This window comes from Carcharodon carcharias, chromosome 4, assembly GCF_017639515.1.
Source record: "Carcharodon carcharias isolate sCarCar2 chromosome 4, sCarCar2.pri, whole genome shotgun sequence".
NCBI classification, from domain to species: domain Eukaryota; kingdom Metazoa; phylum Chordata; class Chondrichthyes; order Lamniformes; family Lamnidae; genus Carcharodon; species Carcharodon carcharias.
The window spans coordinates 144,927,718-144,939,255 of NC_054470.1; the positions used below are offsets into that span (position 1 = coordinate 144,927,718).

At 43.6% G+C, this 11,538-nt stretch overlaps 1 protein-coding gene across 1 annotated transcript in view; it reads right to left on the reverse strand.

Annotated features, from left to right (window-relative positions):
- Positions 1-11,538, reverse strand: part of LOC121277424 (ras GTPase-activating protein 1-like) — a 218,317-nt gene that overhangs the window by 2,633 nt on the left and 204,146 nt on the right. Inside the window, exons 23-24 of the mRNA XM_041186867.1 lie at positions 11,455-11,532; positions 7,640-7,774 (exon numbers count right to left, since the gene is read on the reverse strand). Of these exons, the coding sequence (XP_041042801.1) occupies positions 7,640-7,774; positions 11,455-11,532 (213 nt within the window). The remainder of the gene's footprint in view (positions 1-7,639; positions 7,775-11,454; positions 11,533-11,538) is intronic.

An 11,538-nucleotide genomic window follows, 5' to 3' on the forward strand; every position in this document is an offset into this window, starting at 1 on the left:
TTTTGTTGGCTTGTTAGACCACCTCTGCACCACCCCTGAGGTGAGACAAAACTGGATCATGGTTGGTCCACTCTCTGATCAGTTTGGCATTTACTGGTGATGAATCCAGAAAATTTAATAACAAGACAAGTTCTTGAGGGGTGGGGACATTCATATTGCTGTCCTTTAGGGGTAGTCAGCTCAGTGCGTCGGCATTGGCAATCTGGCTTCCTGGCAGTGGATAAAAGTATATTTGTAAGCAGCTAGAATCAGCACCCATCTTTGGATGCATGCCGAGGTGATTGGGAGTATTGCCTTATCTTCCCCAAACAAGCCTATTAGTGGTACAAAAACAAAAATAGCTGGAAAAACTCAGCAGGTCTGACAGCATCTGTGGAGAGGAATACAGTTAACGTTTTGAGTACATATGACTCTTCTTCAGAATGAAAGAAAAATAGAAATAGGTAAAACATAAGCTGTTTGATGGGGGTGGGACAGGTAGTGCTGGATAAAGGGCCAGTGAGGCAAAGAAGAGATTGCCAAAGACGTCATAGACAAAAGGACAAAGGGGTGTTGACGGTGGTATTAGCTAAGGAATGTGCTAATGGTGACATTAAGGGTATAAAACAGGACAAGCAAGTGATGGATAGCCCTAGTGGGGGTGGGATAGGGGGAAGGGATCAAAATGGGCTAAAAGGTGGAGATAAAACAATGGATGGAAATAAATTTAAAAATAATAGAAAGTGGGAAAAGAAAAATATATTTTAAAAATTTATAAATTTTTAGAAAAAAGGGGGATAGGAAAGAGGGTGGGGATGGAGGAGCGAGTTCATGATCTGAAGTTGTTGAACTCAACGTTAAGTCCGGAAGGCTGTAAAATGCCTAATCGGAAGATGAGGTGTTATTCCTCCAGTTTGCTTTGAGCTTCACTGGAACATTGCAGCAGGCCAAGGACGGACATGTGGGCATGAGACAGGGTGGTGTGTTGAAATGGCAAGCGATAGGGAGGTCTGGGTCATGCTTGCGGACAGACCGAAGGTGTTCTGCAAAGCGGTCACCCAGTCTGTTTGGTCTCTCTAATGTAGAGGAGACCGCATTGGGAGCAGTGAATGCAGTTGGCTAAATTGAGGGAAGTGCAAGTGAAGTGCTGCTTCACTTGAAAGGAGTGTTTGGGCCCTTGGACAGTGAGGAGGGGGAAAGTAAAGGGGCAGGTGTTGCACCTTCTGCGATTGCATGGGAAAAAGCCGTGGGAGGGGGTTGAGGTGTAGGGGGTGATGGAGGAGTGGACCTTGGTGTCCCGGAGGGAACAGTCCCTACGGAATGCTGACGGGGGCGTGTGTGTGTGTGTGTGTGTGTGTGGGGGGGTGAAGGGAAGGTGCGTTTGGTGGTGGCATCATGCTGTAGTTGGCAGAAATGGTGGAAAATGATCCTTTGAATGCGGAGGCTGGTGAGCTAATAATTGAGGTCAAGGGGGACCCTATCATGGTTCAATTACATTATCATTATAATCAATATAAGCCTACCGACTTCCACAGCTACCTTGACTACAGCTCCTCACACCCTGCTTCCTGTAAGGACTCCATCCCATTCTCTCAGTTCCTTCGTCTCCGTCGCATCTGTTCTGATGATGCCACTTTCCAAAACAGTTCCTCTGATATGTCTTCCTTCATCCTTAACTGAGGTATTCCACCCACGGTGGTTGACAGGGCCCTCAACCGTGTCCAGCCCATCTCCCGCGCATCCGCCCTCACACCTTCCTCTCCCTCCCAGACCTGTGATAGAGTCCCCTTGTCCTCACATATCATCCCACCAGCCTTTGCATTCAAAGGATCATCCTCCGTCATTTCCGCCAACTCCAGCATGATGCCACCAAACACATCTTCCCTTCACCCCCCCCGTCAGCATTCCGTAGGGACCGTTCCCTCCGGGAGACCCTGGTCCACTCCTCCATCACCCCCTACACCTCAAACCCTTCTCATGCACCTTCTCATGCAACAGCAGAAAGTGCAACACCTGCGCCTTTACTTGCCCTCCATCCCCACCCCCCCACCCCTCCTCACTGTCCAAGGGCCCAAACACTCCTTTCAAGTGAAGCAGCATTTCACTTGCACTTCCCTCAATTTAGTCTACTACATTCGCTGCTCCTAATGCGGTCTCCTCTACATTGGAGAGACCAAAAACAGACTGGGTGACCGTTTTGTGGAACACCTTTGGTTTGTCCGCAAGCATGACCCAGACCTCCCTATCGCTTGTCATTTCAACACATCACCCTGCTCTCATGCCCGCATGTCCTCCTTGGCCTGCTGCAATGTTCCATTGAAGCTCAACGCAAACTGGAGGAACAGCACCTCATCTTCTGATTAGGCACTTTACAGTCTTCCGGACTTAACATTGAGTTCAACAACTTCAGATCATGAATTCTCTCCTCCATCCCAACCCCCTTTCTGATCCCCCTTTTTTCTAATAATTTATAAACGTTTTAAATATATTTTTCTTTTCTCACCTATTTCTATTATGTTTAAATTTATTTCCATCCATTGTTTTATCTCTACCTTTCAGCCCATTTCGATCCATTCCCCCTATCCCACCCCCACTAGGGCCATCTGTCACTTGCTCATCCTGCTTTCTACCCTTAATGTCACCATTAGCACATTCCTTAGCTAATATCACCACCTCTTTGTCCTTTTGTCTATGACATCTTTGGCAATCTCTTCTTTGCCTCCACCTATCACTGGTCCTCTATTCAGCTCTACCTGTTCCACCCCCCTCAAACAGCTTATATTTCACCTATTTCTATTTTTTTTTTAGTTCTGACAAAATATCATATGGACCCAAAACGTTAATTGTATTCCTCTCCGCAGATGCTGTCAGACCTACTATGTTTTTCCAGCTATTTTTGTTTTTGTTTCAGATTTCCAGCATCTGCAATATTTTGCTTTAATTTAAGCCTACTAGTGGCTTGTGGTTGGATACTATGGTGAAGTGGTGACCATGGATGTATTGGTGGAACTTCTTAACACCAAATACGATGGATAAGCCTTCTTTTTCTATTTGTGACTATCTTCGTTCTGTCTCAGTGAGCGTTCTTAAAACGTAGCCAATGGGCCGTTTGGAGCCATCTGTAATCCTGAGGAAGAGTACCGCCCCTAATCTGTAAGGGGATGCATCACATGTTAAAATCAATTGCTTCTTGAGGTTGAAATGTGCCAAGAGGGCCGGTGAATGTAGTAACTGCTTTACTGCCATAAAAGCCTGTTGTTGTGGGGTTTGCCAAGTCCGCCTGTGGTTTTACTTGAGTAACCCGTGTAATGGAGCTACTACTTTTGACAAATTTGGGAGAAAACAACCGCATTAGTTAACCAAACCCAAGGAGGACTGTGGCATTTTTTGGGACTTGCATCTCATGAATAGCTCTCACCACCTTGTCTTCTACTGGGTTAAGGCCCTATGAGTCGACCCTATGACCCAGGTAAATCACTTCTTTTGCTCCTAAGGTACATTTTTCCCTTTTCAAGTGTACTCTGAAATGCTTCAATATCTCTTCCAAGTTAGCCAAGTATTCTTCATCAGTTAGTCCTGTTACTAGGACATTGAGATAAACCACCACATGGGGTAGACTTTGGAGCAAATTTTCCACAGTCCGTTAGAAAATGACACGAGCCGATGAGACTCCGAAGGGTTTCTTGGTATACTGGTATAACCCCCTACGTGTGTTGATGGTCACAAAATCCCAAGAGGCCATTTCTAGCTCGACTTGCTGGTAAGCGTGGCTCATGTTGAGTTTCGTATATGTGGTTCCCCCTGCCAGCTTGGAGTACAATTCATTAATTTTTGGCATAGGGTGCCTATCAAGTCTGGCTATTTTGTTAATGGTCAACTTCTACACTTGTACTCCCTGCATATTCACATACTCTGGTCAGGCTTCAGAATTGGAACTATGGGCGCTGACCATTCGGAAAATTGTACAGGTTGTAAGACTCCCACCTTGTCTAATTCAACATCAACTTTCTCTCACAATGCATAGGGGACTGGCCTCGCCTTCAAATATCTGGGGGTTGCTCCAGGGTCCACGTGGATTTTAACTTGCAATCCCTGAATCTTCCTGAGCTCTTCCCTAGGTACAGGGGTATATTTCTGTAATAATTTTTGTAGAACTTTCATTCCGAGTTGGAAAATCTCCCCTGCTACTACTATCAGGAGTAGGTTAATAGACTGGCTTCCATATTGTACTGGAACCTTGCATATATCTTTCATTCGTATGTTTTCGCCAGTATATATCTTTTGTCTGGCATCTGAATTTTCCAGCTTCAGTGAGTGGCCTCCTCCATTCAGATACTTAAACGTGTGTTCTCCTATGACTGTGGTGGATGCACCTGAGTTCACCTCCAGTTGAAGGGGTTTTCTGTTGACTTCTATTGTCACAAAAATTGGCTCTGTTTTACCCATTTTTAAATTGTGCAGGGAGTAAATATTGTTTCTTCAGGCTCCTCCGTTATATAAATTTGTCTTTTTGTTTGAACTTTGGCCTCAATCTTTCTTTACAATATTGCATAATGCACCCAATGCGATGGCAGTAAAGGAACTCGGTTCATTTAAATTGTCATTCATTTGTAGGATGTCTGGTTCCAAATCTGCTATTATGAATGTGGTTTTTATCTGTTAAGCCATTGCTTTTTGCTGGTCTGTTACTGGTGGCTGTTCTCTGCCTTTCCGTGGAGCCCTGTGCTTCCCTGCCATTTCTAGCCGGTGCCGCCCTCCCAACGTGAAGAATGGCGTCATTTTGTGCTCCCTTGATTTCTTCTGAGTCCCCGACCGCGATTTCCGTTGTGAGCGCCAATTCCAGGGCTTTGCTGAAATCCAAATTTGTCTCAGGCAGCAGCCTTTTTTGAATGGGGTCTTCGTTAATCCCACACACTAATCGGTCTCTTAACATGTCATTAATCAATATCCTGAACTCTCAGTGCTCTGTCAATTGTTTCAAGGCTGCTACATAGCAAGTGACTGTCTCTCCAGGGGCGTGGCACCTCGAATTGCATTTAAAACGTTGTGCTGATACCGAGGGTTTCGGTTGGAAATAGCCATTTACTAGATTTACCAACTCATAAAAACTCTTGGAATCTGGGATGTTGGGTGCCAATAGACTACAAATTAGGCCGTACGTTTTACTGCCACATGTCGACAAGAGGATAGCCCGCCTCTTCTCCTTCTCCGATACATCGTTTGCCGAACAGAAAAACGTGAGGCGCTCAATATAATGTGACCAGTCATCGGTGGTCTGATCAAACGGTTCGATGCAGCCAAACTGTGGCATATTGGAGGGTGCTGGCTTTGATGACTATGGTGAGGGCTTACAATTGTAATGTACTTACAATTGACCTACAGGCATGGCTACTTCAGTATAGTTGAGTTTTCGCGGTTTTCCTTGGTGTTGTCGACTGGTGGTGTTTTGCCTCGTCGTCAGTTGTTATATTTTAACTATGGGTCGTTTTGCTCGCGAACCGGTTGCAGGGGAGTCGATTATAATATACAGCAGATTCAGAGACCAAAATGAAGTGAAGGACATATTTACATAAACAACCGGGCAGTAACGTAATGTGTGCTTATCCAGCCAGACCCTACTCTAGACTAACTCTAAGCTGTGTAGCTCGCGCGGCACAGCTATTGGGTCTTACAGTCACGTGGTCAATCTGCTAACAGTCTCTTAAAAGTGTATTACATCTCAAATTACAACGCACTAGGACACCCAGAGGGAATGAGTGACTGCCAAACCATCAAAAAGGACCAGGCAGTTAATGCAGGGGTCCTTTGAGTGTGTCTCACTCTCCAACCAAATATTCAGTTCTGTACCATACAAGTACAGTAAGCTCTAACCTTCTGGTACTGCCTCCTCTCTGAGGAACACAAGTTACATATACTCACTTGCTGAGCCTACAAAGAAAACATTACATAATTAGATGTTATACCCTATTTATGTACTAAGCAGATACCCTGTGTATCTTATCTGTAAGGTTCTTTCTTAAGAAAAACAGAAATATAACTTGATAAACTTTGACACAATGGTCTCTGAGATAACTGAACCAATTTTGGGGAAATAAAGCAAACTGGACTGGGATTTCAATATACTACCATTTGTCATACAAGAGATGGTTAGGACTACTACAAAGCCATTAAATTTACTGCCTTTCCTTTTTTTATTTCATTCATGGGGTGTGGGTGTTGTTGGCTAGGCCAGCAATTATAGCACATCCCTAATTGCCCTTGAGATGGTGGTGATGAGTTGCCTTATTGAACCACTGCTGTTCATGTGGTGTAGGTACACCCACAGCACTGTTAAGAAGGGAGTTCCAGGGTTTTCCTTTTTAATCTGGAGCCAGTACAGTAATCGTTCTAAATGGTTTTATGGTAATATTTCAGGAATTGGTTGAAAGAATTTCACTAGCTGTTAAAAATTTGGTTTAAATCCAATGTCAGAACAGCATAACAGACAAAAAGATAACTTTTTGGCTGATTGAGAAAAGCAACACAAGTTGCTTTTCTTCCATTCTATCTACCAAAGCTGAGTGAAAAGCAGAAACATGTCCAATAGTTGATCATTCTTGGGTGAGACAAATGAAATGAGGAGAATTTTTTTTCGCCAAGGGTCATGAGTCTGTGGAACTCTCTAGTGGTGGCGGCAGGGTCATTGAATATTTTTAAGGCTGAGTTAGATAGATTCTTCTAATCCACATGTTCGTATGTAAAGTACAAGACAATCAAAGAAAGAAAGAAAAGTACAGCACAGGAACAGGCCCTTCGGCCCTCCAAGCCTGCGCCGATCATATTGCCTGTCATACTAAATCATTTTGCACTTCAAGGGTCCATATCCCTCTATTCCCGTTCTATTCATGTATTTGTCAAGCTGCCTCTTAAACAGAACAAAGAAAGAAAAAAAAAATCAGATCTCTTGCTAAACTGACTTCAGGTTTTCCACTCCTTCAACAGAATTTGTCACTGATAATTGTGATCCTACACGCACCTGCAGCACTTATGTATGTGCAGCATGTGCACCATGCAATCTGCATGATGCATATACAACTTGGTACACAAAAAGACTAAAAAGAACTTGGGACCTTTTAGACTGGAATTTGGAAGTAATTGTTTTTTTTTACTGATCCAGATACAGGAAATTATGTTCAAAATTGGTAAAAAAAAAACCCATTTTGATTATCCCAACAAGTAGCCAGGAAATGAGTAGGAAATACTGCAGACAAACAATCCACAACAGTCATGTTATAGGTCTCGATAGTGAGTGATGACAGTTATTTGGTCATGAAAGGCACTTAAAACTGAAGTGATTCATCTAACCTGTACGCTTTCGTGGAAGCTGTACTGGGTAACAATGAGCAGGAACTGTGAATTAGAGCATACTGACTGACTCCTTCATCCTAGCTTGCAACATTTTTTAGGAGCTACTGTCATTAATTGGTTTGATTTAGTTGAATTACTAGACCTGTTAATTTAGAAGATCAAGATGGGTTAACAATTATGCCTCAATTTGTATGAATTCAATTTCTGCACATCACTGATCACAACTCTTCTCATTCATGCAACCAAAAATGTTAATCGGAATTCTTCATAACCTTTCAATTTTGGTAGCAACTGAATTAAAAATACAAGTTACCTGCTGAACTCCTCGTTCATTGCTTAAGGTGCGAAGTTCATCCGAATGTGCTGCGCAAACTTCATGCAAAGCTGCCAAATCACGAGACAAGTCGGTCCTAAAGTGCTCTGTAGTGTCAGGAAGCTCTGGGACGTTCTAAAGATAAAATAAAATCTCATTTAATTAAAAAAAAATACAGAAATCTGATCCTTAAACAGAAATGGGATCCAAGTTGGAGCCAACATTCTGGAACTCTCTCCCTAACAGCACTTTGGGTGTACCTACACCATGTGGACTGCAGCGGCTCAAGGTGGCAGCTCACCACCACCTTCTCAAGGGCAACTAAGGATGGGCAATAAATGCTGGCCTAGCCAGCGAAGCCCACATCCTGTGAATGAAAAAAAACCATCAATAGTGAGCGCCTTTCAAATGTGCATCTGTTCTTTCCTAAAGTAAAGTTAAATATGTTGTGATGTCTGCATACTGAAAGAAACATATCCGTCTAAAAAAGAGATAAAAGTACCACCAATTGAAGTATCCCACATTCTGAGGATGAGGGCATCAGCGCTATCAGGATTATACACTTTAACTGTAGTGCCTCATTTGTTGAATGGAGTTGAAGTCTCAATTATAAATTTTGATACTGAGAGAGATTTAGGTGTACTCATACACGGAACCCAAAAAGTTTGCATGCAGGTATAGCAAACAAATAGGAAAACTAATGGCATGTTGGCCGTAATTGCAAGGGAATTGGAGTACAAGAGTAAGAAGTCTTGCTGCAGCTGTATGGGGCTTTGGTGAGACCACTAAATTAGAAGACTGTGTGCAATTCTGTCTCCATATTTAAGAAATTGCATTGGGAAGAGTACAGAGAAGATGGTTCTATGATGAGAAGCTGAGAAAACTGGATCTATATTCTCTTGTGTTTAGAAGAATGAGAGGTGATCTCATTGAAACATTCAAGATTATGAAGGGGCTTGATAGGGTAGATACTGAGAAGTTGTTTCCCCTGGTTGGGACATCTGGAACAAAGGGACACAGTTTCAGCATAAAGGGTTGATCATTTAGGACTGAAATGAGGAGAAATTTATTAATTCAGAAGGTTGTGAATTTTTGCATTGCTTTATCCCAGAGGGTTGTGGATGCACCATCATTGGTTATATTTAAGGCCAAGATAGACAGATATTTGGTCTCTCATGGATATGGGGAGTGGAAGGAAAATGGAATTGAAGCCCAAGATTGGCCACGATCATATTGAATGGCACAGCAGTCTTGATAGGCAGTCCAGTCTTCTCCTGCTCCCACTTTTTACGCTCTTATTTCCTCACTTGGTTCTACTCTTGGCATCCTTGTAAATGGCTTCTCTTCTCACCCTGTTAACTCTAGCTTCCTCCAAGGTTCCACCCTTGCCCCACCCAAACCCCCCACTTTGGCATCTACATACCAATCTTTGAAGACATGAATCGTCAAGGTGGGCATCAGCTTACCAATCTAAGCTAATGACGTGCAGTTTTATCCGGTCACCAGTTTGCTTAACCCCTCTACTGCTTCTGTTATCAACCTTCTTGTTCAATATTCATTCTTGAATGAGTAGCAGTTTCCTTTAGTTAAAATCTGAGAAGATGAAACACACCATCTTCACCATCCCTTTGGCCATTTATGGGATGTGCATGCTGCTGGTAAGGCCTGCATTTATTGCCCATCCCCAAGTGTCCTCAAGAAGGTGATGGCGAGCCACCTTCTCGAACCACTGCAAGTCCTTGTGATGTACTTGCAGCCACAGTACTGATGGTGAGGGAGTTCCAGGATTTTGACCCAGTGACAGTGAAGGAACAATGATAAATTTCCAAGTCAGGATACTGTGAGCAGAATTTAGCCCTCGAACTCCGCTGCCGAAATGGGCCCCGCCGCCATTTTCAGTGGGCAGGCCAATTATGGCCTGTCCAGCGGGCTGCCCGATGGGAAGTGCTATGCGCTTCCTGTGCTGGGGGGGGGGGGGTTCCCCCAACTGTCAAAGTGCGCTCTTTCGCACAGGTGAAAGAGCACATTGCTCCCTGAGACTAAGTGCTGCCTCAGGGAGATTGGTGAGTTTAAAAAACCTCAAAAATAGAAAAATAAAAATATTATTAACATGTCCTCCTCATGTGATAATGTCACACGAGATGGGACATGTTAATAAATGTGATATAAAGTTTATGAAAGATTTTTAAAATGGACATGAAACCTCATCCCGCTGGGGCTCCTGGCCTGCCCACTAGCCTTAAGGTTGGACGGGCAGGGCCTTTAATTGGATTATTTATCCTGTCAATGGCCTCAATTGGCCATTGACAGGTCGGTGGGCAGACAGCTGGTTTCGCTGTCCGCCTGCCCTCCTGAATATTTAAATGGGGCGGGATGACATCGGGGGTTCCTCCCAACGGCATCCTGCATTGGTGAGTGGGCCCCGCCCCCAACTTGCCGATGGAAAGATTCTGGCCTGTGAGATCTGGGGGGAACTTGCAAGTGGTGATAGTTCTAATGTGCTTGCAGCCCTTGTTCTAGGCGGTAGAGGTTGGAGGTTTGGAAGCTGCTGCAGTGCATCTCATGGGTGGCACACAGTGCTTTTATTATGCATTGGTGGTGGAGAGAATGAATATTTAAGGTGGTGGATGGGGTGCCAGCCAAGCAGGCTTCTTTGTCCAGGGTCTGGTTGTGAGCTTTTTAATTGTTGTTGGAACAGCATTAATCCAGAAAAGTGTGGAGTATTCAGTCACACTCCTGACTTGTGCTTCACAGAGATATTAGACGGGGTGTGGGGAGTCATTAAGTGAGTTATTAGCTACAGATTTCTCATTGGTGGACCTGCTGTCAGAGCCACATTATTAATGTGGCTGGTCCAGTTAGGTTTCTGGTTAATTGTAACCCCCAAGATGTTGATGGTAGGGGATTCATTGATGGTTATGTCATTGATTGTCAAGGGGAGCTAGTTAAACACTCTCTTACTGAAAATGTCACATAAGTGCTAGGCATTGATCAAGTAACAGTTGCGTCACACATCAACCGAAGCCTGAATGCTGACCAGGTCTTGCTTCCTGCTGGTTGCATTGCAGCAGGTTTAACCATACCACTTAAAATCTCCATGCTGAGTTTCTCACATCCTCCATATACTCGTCATCACAAAGACACCTTGTTCTACCTATCTAACATTACCAGCTTCCACCATTACCTCACCTTATCTACTGATGAACTCCTCATCCATGCCAAGCCACCTCTAGACTCAATTATCACAATGCTGTCTTGGGCAGCCTCCCATCCTCTTAACCTGCTATTCATATCTTATCCTATACTGCCCAGCTCACCTATCACCCTTGACCTCGTTTCACTATGATGGATCACACTCCCCACAACAACTCCAATTCTCTAATTACAACATTCCCAACCTTGTGTGTAAATCATGTAATGGCCTCATCTCTCCCTATTCACTAGCTTCCTCTACACCTGCAGCCCCTTAGAACTCTCCTTCTCCAATCCTGTGCGTTTTTTGTATCCAAAATAGCTCCACCCCATAGTTGTGCCTTTAGCTGTCTATATCCAAGCCCTGGAATTCCTTTCCTCAGCCTCTCTGCCCTTCCATTTCCCCTTCTTCTTTAAAATGCACCTTTTTGACAAAGTTTTGGTCACAACTTCTAATATGTTTTGTTAAAGGTCATGAAACTTGTCATAATGGACCTTGTTAATAGACTAATTTCAGAAAAAAAGAAAACAAAGTCACTAAAAATGTTTTGTCCAGAAATCCCAACTGCAGTCTTCAAGAGGGTTGATTTTTTGGGCAACTAAACAATGCTAAATGCACTTACCCCTAATTCATCTAGGAACATAATCATTCGGTGCTTGTTGTTCTTGATAAATGGATTTACACCTTCCATATAGGGCTCCTACAA